General features: G+C 57.9%; 2 protein-coding genes across 2 annotated transcripts in view; one reads left to right on the top strand and one right to left on the bottom strand.

Moving 5' to 3' along the window:
- The window catches only part of PISD (phosphatidylserine decarboxylase), a 25717-nt gene extending 20280 nt beyond the window's left edge, over window positions 1-5437 (top strand). Inside the window, exons 3-8 of the mRNA XM_045289562.1 lie at window positions 776-941; window positions 2367-2603; window positions 2757-2895; window positions 3075-3221; window positions 3476-3636; window positions 4247-5437. Of these exons, the coding sequence (XP_045145497.1) occupies window positions 776-941; window positions 2367-2603; window positions 2757-2895; window positions 3075-3221; window positions 3476-3636; window positions 4247-4471 (1075 nt within the window). The 3' untranslated portion in view covers window positions 4472-5437. The remainder of the gene's footprint in view (window positions 1-775; window positions 942-2366; window positions 2604-2756; window positions 2896-3074; window positions 3222-3475; window positions 3637-4246) is intronic.
- SFI1 (SFI1 centrin binding protein) overlaps window positions 5387-19337 on the bottom strand; it is a 49038-nt gene continuing 35087 nt past the window's right edge. Inside the window, exons 11-27 of the mRNA XM_045289561.1 lie at window positions 18094-18175; window positions 17755-17933; window positions 16550-16625; window positions 15831-15926; window positions 15391-15467; window positions 14246-14348; window positions 12137-12233; window positions 11274-11434; window positions 10921-10995; window positions 9027-9362; window positions 8699-8955; window positions 7871-7972; window positions 7493-7724; window positions 6375-6501; window positions 6212-6290; window positions 5699-5810; window positions 5387-5616 (exon numbers count right to left, since the gene is read on the bottom strand). Of these exons, the coding sequence (XP_045145496.1) occupies window positions 5512-5616; window positions 5699-5810; window positions 6212-6290; window positions 6375-6501; window positions 7493-7724; window positions 7871-7972; window positions 8699-8955; window positions 9027-9362; window positions 10921-10995; window positions 11274-11434; window positions 12137-12233; window positions 14246-14348; window positions 15391-15467; window positions 15831-15926; window positions 16550-16625; window positions 17755-17933; window positions 18094-18175 (2296 nt within the window). The 3' untranslated portion in view covers window positions 5387-5511. The remainder of the gene's footprint in view (window positions 5617-5698; window positions 5811-6211; window positions 6291-6374; window positions 6502-7492; window positions 7725-7870; window positions 7973-8698; window positions 8956-9026; window positions 9363-10920; window positions 10996-11273; window positions 11435-12136; window positions 12234-14245; window positions 14349-15390; window positions 15468-15830; window positions 15927-16549; window positions 16626-17754; window positions 17934-18093; window positions 18176-19337) is intronic.

The following is a 19337-nucleotide window of genomic DNA, read 5'->3' as shown; positions in this document are numbered from 1 at the left end:
GCCGCCCTGCCCTGCCCCCACCCTGGGGAGTCGGGTGACCTGGGGTTCCCAGGCCACCCTCCGGAGCGTGGCGCTCGCCGTACGTGGCCATCCCAGCACAAGAGGGCCCCCGCCGGAGGCGGCCTCCATCTTTCCTGCTTAGACAATCGTCGGGGATGGCTAGTTCTTGTTTCATTGAAAACCGAGAAGGCAGAGGGCTCGGCCCCATTGAAAACAGTGCGTCACAGATAGAGCCTTGGGCCCCCAGATGATGCAGTCGCTTTGCAGATGAGACAGGCCTGGGGCATCCCCAGTGTGTGGCAGCGGGGGCTTCCTGGCTAGAGCGGGCAAGGATTGTGGCAGGGTCCGCGGCTGCTGTGAGGAAGCCCCCCCAAGGCCAAGCCTGCGCTGAGTCAGATCGTGCGGGCCTGGGCGAGGCCCACCTGCCTGCCTTTAAAAGGGCCGCAGGTGGACAGAGAAGGGGTTAGAGCTGGCTCTCTGCTAGGGGCCTGTGTGTGCCCCAAGAAATGGCGGCAAGGAAACCAGGCCTGGGGTGTGGGGATCCCTCCAGGTCTTCCGAGGGGGTGGGGGCTGGAAGCAAAGGACTCAGCCCATGGCCTGGCCTGAGCTGGACATGTGGACACTGGACTCCACCGCTCCCTCTGCTGGGAGCCAGGGATGCCATCCTCCCAGTACTTCGTGACCCCTCACTCGGTCGGCGGGGCGGTTGCCTGTGGAGGGGGAGCTGCAGGCCCTCCGGAGGCTGACGGTCTGCGCCTGCACTTGTGTCCTGCAGGCTGCACTTCCCCCAGCTGGCCCTGAGGCGGAGGCTGGGACAGCTGAGCTGTATGTCCAGACCCGCCCTGAAACTGCGCTCCTGGCCCCTCACCGTCCTCTACTACCTCCTGCCCTTCGGCGCCCTCAGACCGCTCACCAGGGTGGGATGGAGGCCTGTGAGCAGGGTAAGTGTGCCATGCCAGGCCGTCTGCCCCGCCATCCCCGGGGGTTGAGACCCGAGGAGGGGCCTTGCTGGCCACATGGCTGTATAGCAGTGGCTCCCCTGCCTCTTTTGGAGAGAAGGCTATACTGGTTGGTGGCCCATGGGGGCTAAGGTGGTCTAGCCACTGCACCACTGTTGCAGATGGTGCCTTTGGGGGCTCCGTGACCTGGCCTGACTCCTGCCTCAGCTGTGCCATGTTGGGTACTGGACTCTGGGAGAACCTACATTGGGGAATCTCACCTGACCTCACCTAAGCTAACCTAAACTGGGATCTATCCCCGAGTTTTCTGTATTCAGGAGGGCTGAGTGTGCCTGGGCCCCGCAGGGAAGGATGGGGGAGCTGTTCTCGTCACCCTTGGCCTCCTGGGTGGGCACCCCAGGAAGGAACCCTGCTCCTGGGCCCTGGGGTGTCATCAGGGCTTGAGAGTTTGTTCTTCTCACTCGCTATGAGAAACCAGGCTCCCGCTAGAGCCAGAGACAGTGGGCTCACTGGCGGCCCTGTGCTGCTCGCTCCAGGTGGGCTGGGGCAGCCAGGGGAGGTGAGAGCGATTCTCTGGGAGACTCCTAGAGATGTTTAAGACTGAAATGAAAGTACTTTTCAACCTTGGGGAGACAGTGCCTTGGTTGTGTTCAGACAAGTGGCAGCCAATCCAAGGAGGCTCACTCCCCACATGGCAGCATTACCTGGGGTTTAGGCTGCCCCTTCTGAGCCTGTCACCAATCCACACCTCCTGAGAGCTTGGTTGCAGGGGTCACCCCCACTGGGCCCATTCCTCTCCCTCTCCCGGGAGGAGCCCCAGGTGCAGACCTAGAGGCTTGGCTGTTGGGCTCGGCCCACAGGGGGCACTTTAGGTCCTGAGTGTTGGCTGGCCCTGTGGGGCCAGGGGCACCTGCATCTGACCTCGAGTGCACAGGACAGGTGGTTCTGCTTCCCATCAGGCAGAGTGGCATGCTCTGGGCTTGCTTGGGGCCCATGTCCAGGTCCTCCTGCCCCTCTCCGTGGTCGTGGTTGGGGACACAGGAGTGGCCCATGACAAGGCAAGGCACGCTCTAGGCCTCCTTTCCGTCTTCCCCATGTCTGTGTGGAGCCGGCTGGCCGATCACCCCACCAGCAAAGGCAGATGGGGTTTACCTTCGAGTGAGAGAACCAAGGTCATGACTGGGTGCTGTGTGAAAGCATCAGTTCCAGCCTCCTCCTAACTCACGTGAGAGGGCGAACCCCTCTGTCTGGTTCCTAGTGAGAAACCCCCACATCACAAAAACAAGTAGGGGTAGAGCATCCTCTCCTGCGGGGTGGGCTCCCTGGAGGTGGGAAGGCCTGGGAGGCAGGTGCTGAGTAGCTGTGAGCCCGTCTGCCAGCCTCAACCTCCCTGCCCTGTACCTGCAGGTGGCCCTCTACAAGTCTGTGCCGACCCGCTTGCTGTCGCGGGCCTGGGGCCGGCTCAACCAGGTGGAGCTGCCCCACTGGCTGCGCAGGCCCGTCTACAGTCTGTACATCTGGACGTTTGGGGTGAACATGAAGGAGGCGGCTGTGGAGGACCTGGGCCATTACCGCAACCTCAGCGAGTTCTTCCGACGCAAGCTGAAGCCACAGGCCCGGCCTGTGTGCGGTCTGCACTGTGTGGTGAGGCTCTTTCTCTCCGGACACAGCACGGCTCCTGCTTGTGTGTGTGGTGGGGCACCCAAGTCCACTAAAGCAGACCTCGAGGTGCGGGCAGACACACAGTTGGCTGTCTCCCAGTGGGGACCAATAAGCCTCTCTCCTGACCCTTCTCAGATCAGCCCATCCGACGGGAAGATCCTCAGCTTCGGGCAGGTGAAGAACTGCGAGGTGGAGCAGGTGAAGGGCGTCACGTACTCCCTGGAGGCATTTCTGGGCCCACGTACCTCCGCGGAGGACTTGTCCTTCCCGCCAGGTGGGTGTGGGTCATCACCAGCCGGGACCCGGGTGCAGGGGAAGACTAGGGCCAGGGCCAGCTCTGCCTGAGCTTCGGACCTTGCTTGGAGTCTGCATACAGAGGGCCTGCAGCTCCAAGCAGGGGCTCGGCAGAGAACCTGCCCCAAGCCAGCCCCCGGCCTTCATGTCTATCCCTAGATACCTCCTGCCCCTCCTTCAAGAGCCAGCTGGTCACCAGGGAGGGAAACGAGCTCTACCACTGTGTCATTTACCTGGCTCCTGGAGACTACCACTGCTTCCACTCCCCGACTGACTGGACCGTCTCCCACCGGCGCCACTTCCCAGGTGGGCCAGGCCCCCAGGAGCTGCTGGGGGAGAAGAGGGGCTGGCTGAGGTGTGGTGGCCCTCGGTGTCTGGGGCCAGGGGCCGGGCTCCTAATTTGGAGTTTCTCATTCCTTGGGCACACATGGCCTGGGTGTTGGTGGAGCTGGAAGGCGCCCGCTTGAGCTGCTGCGTGTGGGAGGAGGCGGGGAGCCAGCTCTGTACTTGGAGTGCCCTTGGGCCCGGGCCAGGCTGAGTGGACACACTGTTCCTTATAGGCTCCCTGATGTCCGTGAACCCCGGCATGGCCCGATGGATCAAGGAACTCTTTTGTCACAACGAGCGGGTGGTCCTGACAGGGGACTGGAAGCACGGCTTCTTCTCGCTGACTGCTGTGGGGGCCACCAACGTGGGCTCCATCCGCATCTACTTTGACCAGGTAAGCCAGACATCAGGGTCACTTGGGCTTTACGTCCCCTGGGCAGCAGGGCCTGCTGTGACTGAATCCCAGGAGCGGTGGGGGCCTGACCACCTGCTCGGCAGGAACCTCTCCCACTGTTGCTGTCATGACCCCTTCTGGAGGCAAGAGAGGTGAGCGCGTCCTCCCTGTGGGCATCCTGCTTCTGCCAGGGACCAGTCAGAGCTGAGAGCAAAGGCCAACAGGAGCTTGGAGAGTCCATGTTGGTTAGAGTCAGTCTTGTGCAGCAGCTGCCCACTGAGCCTAGCCAGACCAGACCAGCTGAGAATCTGGTGCCCACCCTCTTCAGGTGGTTTGCCATTGTTCACCTGCTCGTCCGAGTGCTGGTTCTACATCATTGGTGCTGAGCGAACAGTCGGGGTGTGGGTCTCCATGGCCCTCCTGGGCTGCCCCCTCCCTTTTTTAGCTGGGTTGGGTGGAGGGAACAAGCAGCAGAGGTGGACTAAAGGCCTGGCTGGTTGGTGCAAAGGACGCCCTAACCTTCCTGCCATGACACCCAGTGCTGTGGGGCCCACGCCCCTCTATAGTGAGGGCCACCTCTGATCCCAGCCTCCCATCCTCCTGCCCCCAGGACCTGCATACGAACAGCCCAAGGTATAGCAAGGGCTCCTACAACGACTTCAGCTTCGTGACGCACGCCAACAAGGCAGGCATCCCCATGCGCAAGGGCGAGCACCTGGGCGAGTTCAACCTGGGCTCCACTATCGTGCTCATCTTTGAGGCGCCCAAGGACTTCAACTTTGAGCTGAAAGCAGGCCAGAAAATCCGCTTCGGGGAGGCGCTGGGCTTGCTTTAGAGCCCTGCCCACTGTGGCTGCTGAGAAATTGTTTCCAAAAGGAGGTGCTTGCAGGGAACCCCACGAGACCCCCAGGTCAGGGGCTTTCTCAGGGCCCTGTGAGTCTAGCCAGGTTGAACCCACCTGACTTGTCCCCCAACCAAGGAATGGGGCAGGAGGTTCCCACCCTCACCGTGGGAAGAGGAGCACCCCTGCCATCCTCACTTGCCTATCCCTCCTGCCCACAAGGAGCCAGCAGCCCAGGCTGGCTAGTCTTAAAGCAAACACTTTGGAGCTGTAACCTGGAGCTGCCTCTCCTGGCAGGGTGTCCCCTGGTGCCTGGATGGTTTCAGATGATCAATGGCAACGTGTCACCTTACAGCTCTCCCCCACCTGCCCATCGGCTTTCTGATCTCCCCTGAAGCCTGCTCCCTGCAGGGAATGAGGGGCCCTCCCTGCCCCCGTGGAGCCACACAGCCTTTATGACAGTGACCCTCCGGTCCGCTGCCCAGTGGGAGCTCCATCTTCCTTCTCTGTGCTGGGGTGGAACTCGCCCCCACAGACTACATTTTTGCCAAGGTCCTTGGATGGAGGTGCCGGCAGGCTGCTGCTGAAGCAGCTCAAGGCCCCTGTAGGCCAATGGGCGGCTTCCCAGAGTGTAAGACCCGGGGCTAGGTGTGCCCAAGTGGAGGTGTACAGGCATCCCCAGCTGTGGGAGAGCTAAGGAGCCTTAATGAGTGTGCAGTCAGTGCCTAGAAAACAAAACCTGTCCCCAACTAACAAGTATGCCACCCATGGGGGGCTCCGCCGTTGGAGACAGGGTCAGGTTCATGTTAACCCTGGGGACGCTGTGAATTTCTCCTGCAGGAGAAGCCATTGAACTTTCCTCAACTGTATCAGTAGCACAGTATTTTTGTATGAAAAGCGGGAGACTTCTGAACAGTAATTCATTTAATTGCAAACATTTTGAAATAAAAAATGCACGTCCGCGTTGTGTTCTGTTCCTAGAGGTGGCCCAAGCCTGCCATGAAACCCTGCTGGTGTCCTCTGGGGCGGGGACACTAGCCCAGGGCCTGCCGCAGGGCCCGGACGCGGGCAATGCAGGCGCCAATGGGCTGGTGCTGGGCCCGGAGCATGGCCGCCAGGTGCTGGATCTGTGCTTCCACCTGCGAGCAGGGGGTGGTGGCCAGTTGATCCAGGAGCAGAACCCAAGCCTCCCTGGAGTTGGTGGGGTGCCCTGGGCCTCACCTCCTCCAGCTCCTTCTGCACCTGCTGCTCTGCTTCCTGGTCCTCTGGTCGGGGCTCCTCCCGGCTCAGCTCCAGCCACCTACGCAGGATGCTGGCTTGCCGCTGGCAGGAGCTAAGAGGGCGGCAAACACCTGTGGCTGCTTCCTGGTGTAACCCAACCTGTTCCTCTTCTACCTCCCCCAGCCTTCCCCGGAGGGCCTGGGGGAGAAGACCCAATCTGTCAGCTCCTGAGGCTGCCGCTGCTGCAGCTTGCTGGCCACCAGGCCTGACCACTGTGCAGTGCTTGCTTTCCTGCCCCTTCAGGGTGCCCAGCTCAGCCTGGCCGCCCCTTTGTCTGCTGGACCACAGCTTGCAGCCCCGTGACTCAGGTTCGCCCCCATGAGTTAGTTGCTGACTTGGGCTTTCCAAGCCACTTTGGCTTCTGTCAGGGCACATGAGAGGGTAAGGCCACCACAGCAGGGAAGGGAGTTTCTGGATGGCACACACCATGGGCTCCCCCCTCCCAGCTCTCACCAGAGGTTCTGCTTGGTGGTCTGGTAGTGCTGTAACTGCTGGCGGATCCCCTCGAGCTCAGCCTGCAGTGGAGCGCTGCCTGTGGGGATGGGAGGAGAGAGCTGGTGAACAGTGGGCAGGAGCTGCCACCCTTACCCTCCAGGACCAGGCCTCGGGCACGTACCTGCCGATGCTACTGATGCGGGGGCCAGCTCAGGCCAGGCCTGGGGGCGTGTTAGGTCCCCAGGGAGGAGCAGATGGTGGTCTGGGGGAGCAGCCAGGGGCGGGGCTGCGTGGGGCTGTACTGACACCTGAGGAGGAAGATCCAGCAGTGCGTGGGTGGTGAGGGTGCTCCAGCGGGCCCTTCCTCAGGAGCTAAGCATGGGGGCTCCCCACCAGGTCCCAAACAGCATTGCAGACCCGCTCGTTCTCAGCCGCCCTCAATCTCCACCGGCAGAGGGGGCAGGTGCAGTTGTTCCCGATTCCAAGTCTGCTGAGTCCCTTCCTTCTGGTGGTAATGAACTTGCTCCTATCACCTCCACCTCAGGAGCCACCATACCCCAGTCTGTGCCCCCAACATCCCTCCCCACAAGCTGCAGGAATCGGCAAGGGGCCCTTGCACCTCACCGAGGAGCTAACCTCCAGTCTCACCCCCAACCCACCCCTTCCCTGTTCAGGGGCAGGCTCACAGTCCTATAGCTCCCTTTATCTTGCATTTGACAGGCTCCAAACAGACCCTTCCTGCTTGCCCCCAACTAGCCCCTCCTCCAGAGAAAAACTTCAAGAACCCCCAGGCAGCAGAGGCGGAGACAGCTGGCTGAGCACCCCACAGAGGCTCCACCAGAGTCCGAGAGCCTCCTTGCCTCTCCCCTCCCTGGCCACCAGTACCACACTGTCGTCCAGGTCCAGACGAGAGCTGCTTTGACCCCCAGTCTCACAGTCAGCCCTGACCCGAGTCCTGTGTGATCAGCCTCATGGTGCGTTCCCCGGGTTTCCTTTCTAGACCAGCGGCTGCCCAGGCTCGAGGCTATGTCCTGGGTCTGCCATGCACGACACTGGCACCCACACCTGGTCACGGCGGGTGGCCCCCATGTTCTGGGATCAAGATGTTCCAGGAACGGCAGGCACAGCTGTTGCGGCAGCACTGAGCACACACAGCAAAATCACCCCACCCCCTGGCATGGAGTCCGTGCCGACTCCATGCCACCCCTGGGGTTTCTCTCTCACACACCCAGCCAACTCATAGCTACCCCATGGGTTTGCGACACCCATACATACACATAGCCAAAAGGGACCTCTTACCCCTGCAGCGGTCTTCCCCTGCCGAGGCACGAAGGAGGAGGGAGGCAGCAGCACCAGCTCGGGGCCTGTCGTCCTGGTGGGGGGCTCCTTTAGGCCAGGGGGCCTTGGCAGGGTCTTGTGCTGTGGTAAGGAGCTGCGTGGGGCCAGGGCCATGCAAGCCTCTTCCTGGGAGTGCTGGGGCAGGGAAGTGCTGGCTGGCTGGCTCACACCTGGGTGGGGCATCTTCTCAGGCCTGAGGATAAAGAAAACAGAAGCCCAGTCTGGCCTTGGTGCCCTCTTCAGGAATTGGCCCTTTCTGTCTGGAAAGCAGGCTGGAAAGAGATCTCCCCATCCCCATACAGGCCCCAGCTCCAGCTGCTTTACCACCCAGTTCCTCACCTGGGTCCCTGGCGGGGACGGCACCCCAGGACTCGGCTCTGCTCGGGTTCCAGCAGGAAATCAGGGCATCGGGGCTGCCTCCTCACCGGGCGGGCAGCGCTCCTGGGAAGACAGGGGGCCTGTTCCTCAGCTGATGGACAGGGGGCGCTTTCTGACTCTGTGGGAGCAAGGTCATCTCATCTAACCCCCTGCACTCTCCCAGAGACACTGGGGCCAGAGAAGGAAAGACTGGCCTGAGGTCACACAGGACAAGCCTCTCAGCAGCAACTCTAGTGCGTGCCCGATGCTATAGATCTGGTGTGCCCTTCTGCTATTGCCCTGCCCCCAAAAGACCCTGTCTCTGCCTGCCCCTCACGCTGGCTCACCAGGCCTCTAGCACCACCCTGGCCAAGGGGCTGGGGGAGAAAACCAGCTCTTGTCCCAGAAAGACAGCTCAGGGGTGCAGCTCCAGAGGGCAGTGCGGACTACGCTGGGAGCCAACATTCATCCCAGTGAGTGAGGGTGGGTGGGGTGATGGAGAGTTGGGGAGAGCATGAGGGAGGTGGATACACGGCAAGTAGATCCCAGATCTCACCATGGGGCCAGGGAACCCACTTTAGGCTGCATCTCACTGTGGGGCCAGGAAGCCCACCTTAGGCTGCTTGGGGAAAGTGGGTACCATCTAACTACTCTGGTCCATGGCTGGCGTCACCTCCTAAATAGAACCGATCGGAACCCCCGTCTGTTCTCCCCATCACCCAGACAGGGCAGAGGTTGGGGGCAGGGAAGGTGACTAGGCCCAGAGCCCCTCCTTCATGAGTGAGGTGGCAGAGGAGAGGGGCTACTCACAGATCCAGGAGCTGGGAGTCCCCAGCAGCCAGGGCCAGGCTGCCCAAACATGGCTCAGGCTTGGCTCTCGGCCTCTTGGTCTCCAGAGCGGCATCTCCAGCCCCAGCAGAGATACGACTGACCAGGGGAACCTCGAACGTCACTCTGTGGCTGGCTGTGATGGGCTTGGAGGTCAGGGGGTCCTTGGTTGGACCCAGGGCTTTCTGCTTCCAGAGCATGGCGCAGTGGCGGACAGCACGGTGGAGGCCATGAGCCACCTGCCAATACACCCCCGTCAAGCAAATACTCGATGCCGGCACCCCCAGCTCAGGGGGAGCCCCCTACCTACTTGAGCCTGCTGCTGGGTGTGCCACTGCTGCCGGGAGGCCTTCTGGCCTGCTGCAAATTGCAGGAGCTGGGTGACGCCCTCCTGGAGGAGCTGCTGCTGGTGGGCCTGCGCGGCTCGCTCTAGCCGAGCCTTCTTCCTCTTCCTCTCCAGCATGTAGCGCTGCCAGGCATCCCAGGCCTCCGAGGAGGGCAGAGCTGAGCCCTGCCACCCCCCTCCCCTAGGAGCTTTCCTCCCCGCAGGCAGACCCTGCACCCCAATTACCTTTGCCTGTAGCGAGATGGACCAAAACCACAGGGCCTTCGCTGTGCCCTGCTGCTCCTCCCTCTGGGCCACCAGCTGTGGGCAGAGAGGAGCTGCCTCAGGGATCCAAAGGGGCCCAAGGCTTGAGCAGCACCTGGGGACTGCAGGCCTAATATGGGAAGGCCCCGTCAAATGGGGGGTGGCAGAGACAGGGTGTCTTGGGGGCAGGGTAATGGCAGAAGGGCATACCAGATCTGGACAGCTAATTCAGCTTGGGCTTTGGGGAAGGGGTCCTAGAAGAAGGTCCACAGGTCTTACAGGCCCAATAAGAATTTGCTGGGCAACCCTGGATGTTGCAAAGAGTGGCCATGGCTTGACTGCTAACTGAAAGGCTGAAGCTTCGAATCCACCCAGAAGTAGCTCAGAAGGTTTGGAAAGTTACTTCGAAAAACCAATCACTGAAAGTCCTACAGAGCACAGTTCTACTGACACATGGGCCAGGATAAACCGAGTGGCTGCTTGCAGCGAATGAAAGTGGCCAGGGCAGGTCCAGAGGGCGGAGGGTTATAGATGGGCCAGTGGGGTCACTGTTGTTGGAAACGACCATCTCCAGTAAGAAGTAATGTCCTTACTTTGGATCTAGGCTGGCCCTGTGACCTAGAGGTCGGGACACTAAGTCACCTCTAATCTGGGCCTTAGGAGGCTCTCTTTAGACTCCATCCACCCTGCTAGGAGAAGCTTGGTCCTCAATGGGCAGCCCCAGGCAGAATCCTTCCAGGCACCTAGCATTTGACCCACCAAGAGCAGAAGGCCCTCCCAGCCAACCCAGAGACGACCAGTGACCCGGAGACATGCAGAGCTGTCTGGTCAGGCCAAGTGGCCGCTGAGGACTAGGGGACTGGGCTGGGCTCCAGGGTAGACCTGAAGAACCACCTGCTGCTGTGGAAGAGTGATTCGTAGAAAAGTCAGAGATCTGGGATCATGACTTTCTGAAAAGTTTGTGTGTGTGTGGAGGGACATACAGGCCAGGCACCAGAAACATCTATCTTTGGGTAAGTCGGACAGAGGCCAGGGATTGAAGGCCGAGAAGGCTGCACGGTGTCCCTACACCATATGCATGGCCCCAGCTCATCTCTGAGCTCCACCAGCCTCAAGGGCACTGAGGACCCAAAGTGAGCATCAACCTCAAGTGCCACCAGCTCCTCTCCACCAGCGCCCACCTGCCTGCCTGCTGGGCAGGGAACTAGGTAAAGGGGCAAGTATTTGAACGTCATGACCTCTTCAGGGAGGCTGTCTGTCACCTCCCTGGCTAGTGCTTGCCATTCAGATCCTGGAGCTGACAGAGGAACCAGTATGGCGAGGTGGCGGCAGGCGGCTGTGCCCCGCAGCCAGAGGTGGATGGAGGGATGGGGATCTGAGGACCATCTCTGTGTGCGGTGGGGGCGGGCCCTCCTGCCCATGACTCTGCTGTACTTTTGGGCTGCATGCTGTGCAAACGGGCTCAAGGTGACTTGATCTCACTCGGGTTGCAGGTGGTGTCAAGGAGCTGACTGGGGTGGGGGAAGCACAGAAGGATGGGGGCCCTGGGCTAAGGTGACAAACATAGGAATTAGGCCCATGAATCGAGGAGGGTGAGGGAAATTCCATCGTTCACCTGCCGGCTCCACTGGTGGAAGCAGGACCGGCTGAGTCTCTGCTCCAGGAGCTGAGCACTTTGCCTCCGCAGGAGCTGTGGGAGCAGGCACAAAAGGCTGAGGGAGGCGTCCCAGTGGGAGTCAGGCACCCCAGAGCCACAAGGAGAGTCAGTCCTGGCCCCCCAGGAGGGGGTGGCCCTATCCTCCGCCTGTGGGTGCCTGGCTCTACAGCTGGCCCTCCCAAGCCTTCACAAGCACCCAGGAAGGCGCAGCAGCCTTGTTCCCCTTAGGTCCAAGCACCCAGTTCCCACACCAGCTGCTCTCCGGGTCGGGACCACACGGGCACCCTGGGAGCCACCAGCACCCGCCTCACCGCTTTCCTGATACATCCCAGGTGGTAGGCCTTCCACCTTGCCACGGCCTCTCGCAGGAGCCGGCGCCGATGGTGCTGGGCTGCCCTTTCCATCTGGACCCGCTGCTGGGCCACACTCTGGCTGCGGCTCCGCCAGCGCCGGAATACAATCTGGACGCAGCCTAGGCCAGAACCAAGCCAGTGCCTGCTCTCAGGAGCCTTCCCAGGAGCAACTGTGGGCTGGCGAGTTTACAAAGTCCAGCGAGCACATGTGCCGGCGCAAGGGCGGCCCTGGCCACCTTCAGTGACCCCTTCCTGACTGCACACCTACTGGGGGAGCAGTGTCCTGCCACGTGGCCTTCCAAGTCCTAACTCAGAACCATGTCTGCAACGGAAGAGGCAATCCCTAGCCCCACGCCCTGCCACCACCCCCTCCAAGGTGCTCCATGGCCCTGTTTCGCAGGAGCAGCTTCAGAGCTGCCTTGCTGCCTACTGCCTGCAGCTCCACCCCACCCTTCTCAAACTGCCCCGCTCGGCTGCCCTCCGTCCCTCTGTGAATCTCAAGCCTGGGCTTCCCGTGTTAGCAAACACTGGTCTGGGTGAGTGCTGGGCTGAGAACGACAACGCTGGTGGTTCAAACCCAACAGCTGCCCCTCGAGGGGAAGACGAGGCTTTGCTCTTGTAAAGATGTACAGCCTGGAAGACCCTGTAATGGTTACTGGGAGTTGGGAGCGACGTGACGGCAAGCGGGACGCTTTCTGGCTGGCCGTCAGTCGGGACAAGAATTCCAGGAGACAGATGGACTATGGTGGGACCATGGAACACGAAGGAAGTCCCTTCAAGACCCTCTCCTCAACAGGACTTGCGGTGGGGCCCTGGCTCACCTCTGTCCAGTATGTGCCGGGCCTCCTGGATGGTCCAGTCTTCCTGCTGCCGGTAGTAGATCTGGACTGCTGCAGCCTCCCTCCACTGGGCCAGGACCTGCAGGGGCAGGCAGGCCCACAGAGGCTGTCAGGGCCAGTTTGATCCTGGTCAACCCAGGCGGCTCCTGCCACTGCCAGCAGACACCACAGTGTAACCAGAGCCAGCCCACAGAACCACTGCATAAGCCCAGTGGTGCAGGTGAGGGGGATTTCCTACCAGGAGGATTTAAACCACATACCAAGTCATTCGGGAAAATTTAAACTTAGTTTTACAGAAACTCGGCACATAGGTTACATGCACACCTCTGTCCCCTGAGACACTCGTTATGTGTGACACTTGGAAGTCTGACGAGCCTGGGTGAGGCAGGTGCCTGCTCTGCCTTCACGCGCTCCACCCCCATCAGAGGCCTCTCCACCTGGGAACACCGGGATGCCAGGCAGAGGGGAGTCTGCCCTCCTTCCAGCAGGAGCACTCGGTGACGGTTGTGGAGTTTTCCTGAGCTCATCCACAGGCACCTCAGAGGTCACTGCCAGCAGTGGGGCAGCTGGCCACCAGGGGATGTCCAGGGCTTCTGGCGAAAAGGCATTCTGAAACAGGCCGCAGCCTGACCTGCTGGCTGCTTGACCATTGATCACCTCATTTATTTGACTTCCTTCCTTCTTTTCAACAGCTTTACACAAAATTCTTCCATCTGAAACGCACAGTTCACAATGCTTCTAAGACATGGAACTAGAAGGCCATGTTGAAGGTCAATGTTGAACAGAAGTGGTAACAGCAAGGCAGCCTCGCTCCTGATCTTGGGGGGAAACATTCATTCTTTCACTAGTGAGTCTGATGTTGGCTGTGGGTTTGACACAGATGCCCTTACATTTCCTCTATTCCTACTTTGCTGAGTGCTTTTATCATGAAAGAGTGTTGCATTTTCAAAGGCTTTTTCTGCTCCGAGATGGGAGATGTCATTTTTGTTTTAATTCTACTTGAGTGTGGAATATTCAATGATCCTTGCATCCCTGGGTGTGGTAATTAGCTATGAGGCTGACTGGAAGCTCCTGGTTAGGGACGGTGTTCAACCTGTTGATCACGTGGTAGCTTGATCCTGGGGAGTGTGGCTTTCTGTATCAGAGCAAGACTGAAGTACACGACACTCTGGTGCTTCGACGTCCCTCCTCACTCGGACTGAACTAGGACTGTGTAGCCCACCCGGGGCCGCCTGGCCCTGAGAGCTGTTGGCACCCTGCCACGCTTCCAGCGCCCTTGGGTCCACCTGACTCCGGGTTCACTGGCCTGTGATCTTCCTGGTTCCTGCTTCATTTTTTGGTGTCACCGGCCGGCAACAGCGTGAGTCTGGGAGGGCACTGGCTAGCAGTGCGCCTACAGACTTGACTTGGATGGGGCTGAGGTGCCTTCCTGACGCAGAGTTGCTTCTTGACAGGAAGTTAGACAGTGGTCTGCCGTTTTCTTCTGTCTTTGCCTCGTGTTGCTCTCAGGCTAACACCAGCCTCAGTGCTTGGTGGAAATTCAGCAGGGAAGCCATCTGAGCGAGGGCTTCTCTAATTCAATCTGTTTTGTTGTTGTGATAGTCTGTTTTCAGGTAGCTGGGGGCGAGAGGCTTTTCTCCTCCCGAGAACAAAGCCCTGTGGCTGGGAGCTGGAGGAGAAGGAGCCCCGAGTTCGTGGCTGCAGACGGGGCCAAAAAAGCAGAGCTCTCTCATTGAACTAGAAGCGGTCTTGGTTCGAATACCACAGGTTCCCAACACACTTTCTGATTAAGTGTCATGAGTAGATGTATTTTTCATTTTGCGGTTTGCACTCAGCAGACCATTTCCAGAGGTTCTGAATCGCTGCTTCCAGAGTACTGTCTCGATGAGAACTACTTGACTCACCAGCACGTAGTATGTTTCTCTTTGTAACAGATGTCGGCGCATAATTCGGTAAAAACAAACGTTCATGTGGAGGAATGTGTGTGGTGCAGGAAATGTCACCCCGTTTTGAGATTTCGTGTTTGGTTCTGATCCCTGCTATCACGGCCGTGCCTGAGTCAGAACACAAGCTTGCCTTCTTGGACCTCACCTTGGAACATATGATCCTTCTGTAGTGATCACGTGCTTGCCGGGTCTTTTTAGCTTCATCCACATGGGCCACTGTGTTCTTGTGCCAGCGATGCAACATGCCCCTGCAGGTAAACAAGTGTTGGGGTGGGGTGAGGGTGGGGATGCCCGGATGAGGTGGTGTCTTTGAACCATTCTTCACCCGGTTCCCCAGTCAAGGACTCTGCAGGCTGAGAAGATGTATCACTGATATCCACGCTTCTATGTGACGCATTGTGGAAACGGTTACGGTGCGTTGGCTATGTGCCGCCCGTGGGTAAGAGCTGGAATACAGTAAGATCAGGACCAAACACCATACACGGCCCAGGGGGGTTGGCCTGCTGCAGGGCCGTGCAGACACAACAAGGCAAGGATACCAGAGGCGAATCACAGAGCATGATGAGAGCTAAGCCCCGGGGGGTGGGGGGGCTGGAGAAAGTCCCCTCATCTCAGTGGGTTGCTCACTTGTTAGTCAGTTCAGAAAAAGACCTTTTCTGGTCATCCCATCTGAGGAACTGGAGCGGCACGTGAGGGGACACCAAAGGAGGAACAGAGGTACTGAAAGCCTCAGACCTCCGTCCCACAGACAGGCCAGAACAGTAAAAGCAGGGGGCCTTCCTGGCAGCAGTGAGCTTGAAAGAACTGGAGGGCGGGGCGCATAAGGGCGATGGGAGTGGAGACAGAGCCGTGATCTCAAAGGTCCAGAGAGCTCTAGAGGATGCCCCGGAGGAGTGAGATGGTTGTGGGGAGTCAGTGCAGGGCCAGCTGGCAGGAGCGGATGGAGAACAAAGGGGGTTCGTGCAGCCTCTGCAGCAGGAGATCCATGGAGTAAAAGGGTGCCAGGGAGCAGGGGGGAGGCCAGGAGGAAAAGTGCTCAGAGGAGCATCAGATGGGAGCTCTGGCAAGTGTCCTGAGAGCTGCTTTCTGGTGGCCTGGCCTTGCATGCCGCAGGTGTGTGAGACACAGGGAGCTGAAAAGGTGAGCTGAGTGCTTGTTGTAAAAAAGCCCAAACCTCGATGCAAGCAGGAGTGGGCAGGGTTCCCCGAACCGCCTTGTTCTTGTGATGAGGCTTGCCCCCTAGAACCAAGCCTAATCCCTCCGGCTGTCATGAGACTCTGGGAGACTCACCGCAGCAAGCGCCTGTTGTGCTGGCTCTCCCTGGCCGCCACCTCTCGCAGGACCTGCCGCCCCCTGTCCTGGTAAGTCTGTAGAAGATGGGGATGACCGAGAAGCATGGTTATGAGAGGAAAATGGGAGGGAGAGACCACAGCCAGCACTTTCAAGGTCAGGAGACCACCTCCAGCCCCAAACACCATCAAATGTTAGGCAGAAGACACTTACTAGATCCGTACCCCGATGAGGCAAACCTCGGGACTCCTGGACACAGGCCACTTTTGTTTTAAGGCTGGTGCCAGAGACAACAATTGTTCACTTTGCCAACCCATGTCAACAGAACTTGGCAATAGGGCTGGAGGCCCTATCTGTCCAGGACACTTGCTCTCTGCGGCTTGTTAAGCTACTGTTTGTAGAGAGGCAGAAAGCACAGGGCAGGAAGCAGCGGCTCTTACCACCCATCCCCGCCACACTCTGCGCAGCAGGGTGCACTGGCGATGCCGGTCGGCTTGTACCAACTTCTGACGCTCAGCATTGAGGAGGGCCAAGCACTGTGGGGACAAAGGAGGGAGGTAGGGACCAGGTGCCAGCCTACCCTCAGGGCTCCAACAGAATGGGCTCAGGGAAGGCCAGCTATCCTGCTGAGCCGCAGTTTCTTCAGCTAGACACATGCGCCTCTTAGGGCTTCTGTGAGAGTAAGTGAAGCAAGGGCCTGATGAATGGTAAACGATCGATCAATCTCAGCCATTGTGGGCAGTGGTTAAGCACTTAGCTGGTAACCGAACAGTGGTGGTTCAAATCCACCAGAGGCTCTGCAAGAAAAAGATGAGACTGTCCTATTTCTATAAAGATTTACAGCTTCAGTTTCCCCAAACCTCTATGGGCCAGTTCTACTATCCTCTTAGAGGGTTGCTGAATCGGGGTTGTCTCTCAGTCCATGGCTCCAAAGAAATTTTGGTCTTAGTAAGTTGAGCTAAGAACGGCGTAGCGTAGCACTTCTAAGGAAAGGGAGATTTTGAACCAGTGATGCCTACAGAAATGGTACACACGCCTTCAGCTGCCAACGAGCCTCCCTTCCGGTCCCGGCAGGTGGTTCTCAGAGTCTGCTGAGCAGACATCTGCTGCTGAGTCACATGGCACAGCCCCACCTGTCCAAAGCCACACGTGGCCTTACCTCCCGCCACCTGTTCCAGGCCCAACGCAGGAGCTGCACCGCGTGGAACTCCGCAGCCCAGGCCTTTCCCAGCTTCCTGTGGGGAGATGGGGTGGGGTTCATAAAGGCAGCCCCACTTCAAAGCCAGTCCTCAGCCCATCTAGTGGTGTGTGTTTCTGGGAGACTCAAGACCCACAGGAGGGCTGAAAAAGGATGTGGATGTTCTGGGAGGAGTCCACATATAACAGCGTTTCTGTGCACACCTACAAGAGGCTTCAAGCACCATGGAAGCTACTTGCGGTGCAGTCATGCTGCAGGTGCCGGACTGGGAAGGAAGGTAACAAATGGTTGGGGCACAAGGCAACACCTTGTCAATTGACCTCCCTCTTGAGGCCATGTCTCATTGTTCCTGTTGTTAGTATTTGGCGGCCTGGTTGTTGATTGAGGTTTTGCTCTGTTTCATTCCATCACAATTATCAGGCTGTTTGTTTGTGTTTTGTTTGATTTTGTATGGTTTTCGGCATCTGAAGCCCAGGATGGAGAAACCTACCGAGACAGCACCTGAGTGAATCGTTTCAAAGGGCCTGGGAGGGGAGGGGCCGGCAATGGAGAGACCAGAATGAGTGCAAGGAAGAGGAAAGGGCCTGGAGGTGTTGGGGATGGCCGCACAACTCTCACAAGCGCGACGGAGCCGCTGCAAGTATGCTATGGGAACCATAGCTCGGAGCAACTGTTAAAAAAAATCAATACCCCAATTAACTCAAAAGAACAAAAGGTCTAAAACACATAGCCTGAGAGAGAGGCGATGGGAGCCGTGAACACATGTGAACAAAGAAAGGTACCAGAGCAGGGGATGCACAACCTGCCTCGGATTCCAACCACACGGTTTAAGAGAAACAGCCGTGACCCGCCTTCTGCCCATCACTGCTGCTCCTCGGTGGGTAGCCATCATCCCCCCAGCCAGGTCCATCTGCTTGCTGTAAGCCTCCCTGCTAACTGCCACCACATGGCTGACGTGTCCCCGAGCAATGCCTGACCCGGGTGGGATCTCCAAGATCTTCTAGGCTCTGGTCTTGGGTCACTAGTGGAGGTTAGATTTTGAACACACAAGCTCAGTGTGGGCCGACAGACCCTCCAGACTGGCCCTTAGGACTGAAGGCACCGCTATGGTGATCAAAGGCTGCCTGGGAATAGGAAGGGCTGCTGGGGCAGTTGCTGCTACGCACTCGGTTCTCCGCCCTTGGGCACTCTCCCTCCACACATGGAAGGCTCTCTGGAGCTCCCACTGGCGGTGGTGGGCACACGCCACTGCTTGTCTCTGTCGCTCCTGGTGACACGCTGCTGCCTGCTGGTGCCACGTGGACCAGGCCCTGAGCAGAAGTTGCCTCTCGGCATGCAGAATGGCCTGGGAGCCAGGAAGAAAAGAGGGTGGGTCAACTAGGCGGGCACAGACGCCAGGGAGGAGTGTCCTGGCCCATTTTCCTCTGACCAAGAAACCCAGCCCTGTCACTGCCTCCTGAGCACTTCGGTGTGGGCCTGGGAACCTCCTCAGGGGAAGTACTTACCACTCTCTCTACCAAGCGGCTCTCTCGGTGCTGATGCATCTTCTGCTGCCAAATAGCAAACATTTGCCTCCCTAGGGTCTCCCTAAAATAACAAAGGAATGTCAGTGCAGTTTTAGAAGCAAAACTTTGAAAGAACGTCAAGTTCCAAATAACTGGGATTTTTCATCTTCTCCCGTGCTATTGCTCAAGGAGAATAAGCTCTGACGGAAAGGAAAGAAGACAATCACCAGAACCCTCCATTTCCCGAGTTCTTCTGGCATCGGCCACATTTCTGCCACGCACAGAGATGACACCCCTGCATGCCTGCCCCGACCGTCACCTAACAGGCCCACGCAGGCGCCGGCGCGCCATGTGTCAAGACCCACTTTGCTGTCCATCAAGGGGCTTAGACCCAGAGGAAGTTGCCTTGAGAGGACTTTCTGGGGGCGATGATGCAAAGGTTCTCTATATTGATCCTCCAGGTATATAATTTGTGAAACCTCATCAGACTATTTACTTAACATCTGTACCTTTCCGAGTGTGTTAATACTTATCTTAAAAAGACAAACCAGGTCTGTTTTATGCTCAGTATTAGTGTCTCACTAGAATTAATGAACTATCCTTTTAATAATTCATGAGATCCCACCATAAATTATATTCCTTAAAAAAAAAAATCAAACTACCATTAAGAATTTTACAAAGATAGGAGAAAATACATATGTCAGGATTTTGAAAAAAGTTCAGGGAAAAATCAAATTAAAAGATAATAAGAACTTTCTGTGCCCTTTTGATATGAAACTTGAGCCAGGGATTCCTAAGCAGTTAGAAACAACAAAGCAGAACACATTTCAAGATTGCTATGCTCCAAACAAATCTCTGACTGTTTATTAAGAGTCACAAAGAAGCACCCTCCAAGGGGAGGTATGTAAGTTAATATGTTATGCAGGGCACAAATAGATTCTTTTTTTTTAGGGGCACATCTCTTATCACAATCCATGCATACATTAATTGTGTAAAGCACATTTATCCATTCATTGCCCTCATCATTCTCAAAACATTTCCTCTCCACTTAAGCCCCTCATTTTCTCCCTCCCTCCCCGCTCCCCACTCCCTCATGAATCCTTGATAATTTATAAATTATTATTTTGTCATATCTTGCCCTGTCTGATGTCTTCCTTCACCCACTTTTCTGTTGTCCACCCCCCAGGGAGGTCACATGTAGATCCTTGTAATCGGTTCCCCCTTTTCAACCCACTCTCCCTCCA

Source organism: Echinops telfairi, unplaced genomic scaffold (genome assembly GCF_000313985.2).
Source record: "Echinops telfairi isolate 266 unplaced genomic scaffold, ASM31398v2 ScPeMD7_29;HRSCAF=101, whole genome shotgun sequence".
NCBI classification, from domain to species: Eukaryota; Metazoa; Chordata; class Mammalia; order Afrosoricida; family Tenrecidae; genus Echinops; species Echinops telfairi.
Note: the sequence above shows the minus strand (reverse complement) of the source record. Positions and strands in the feature narration are given on the sequence as shown.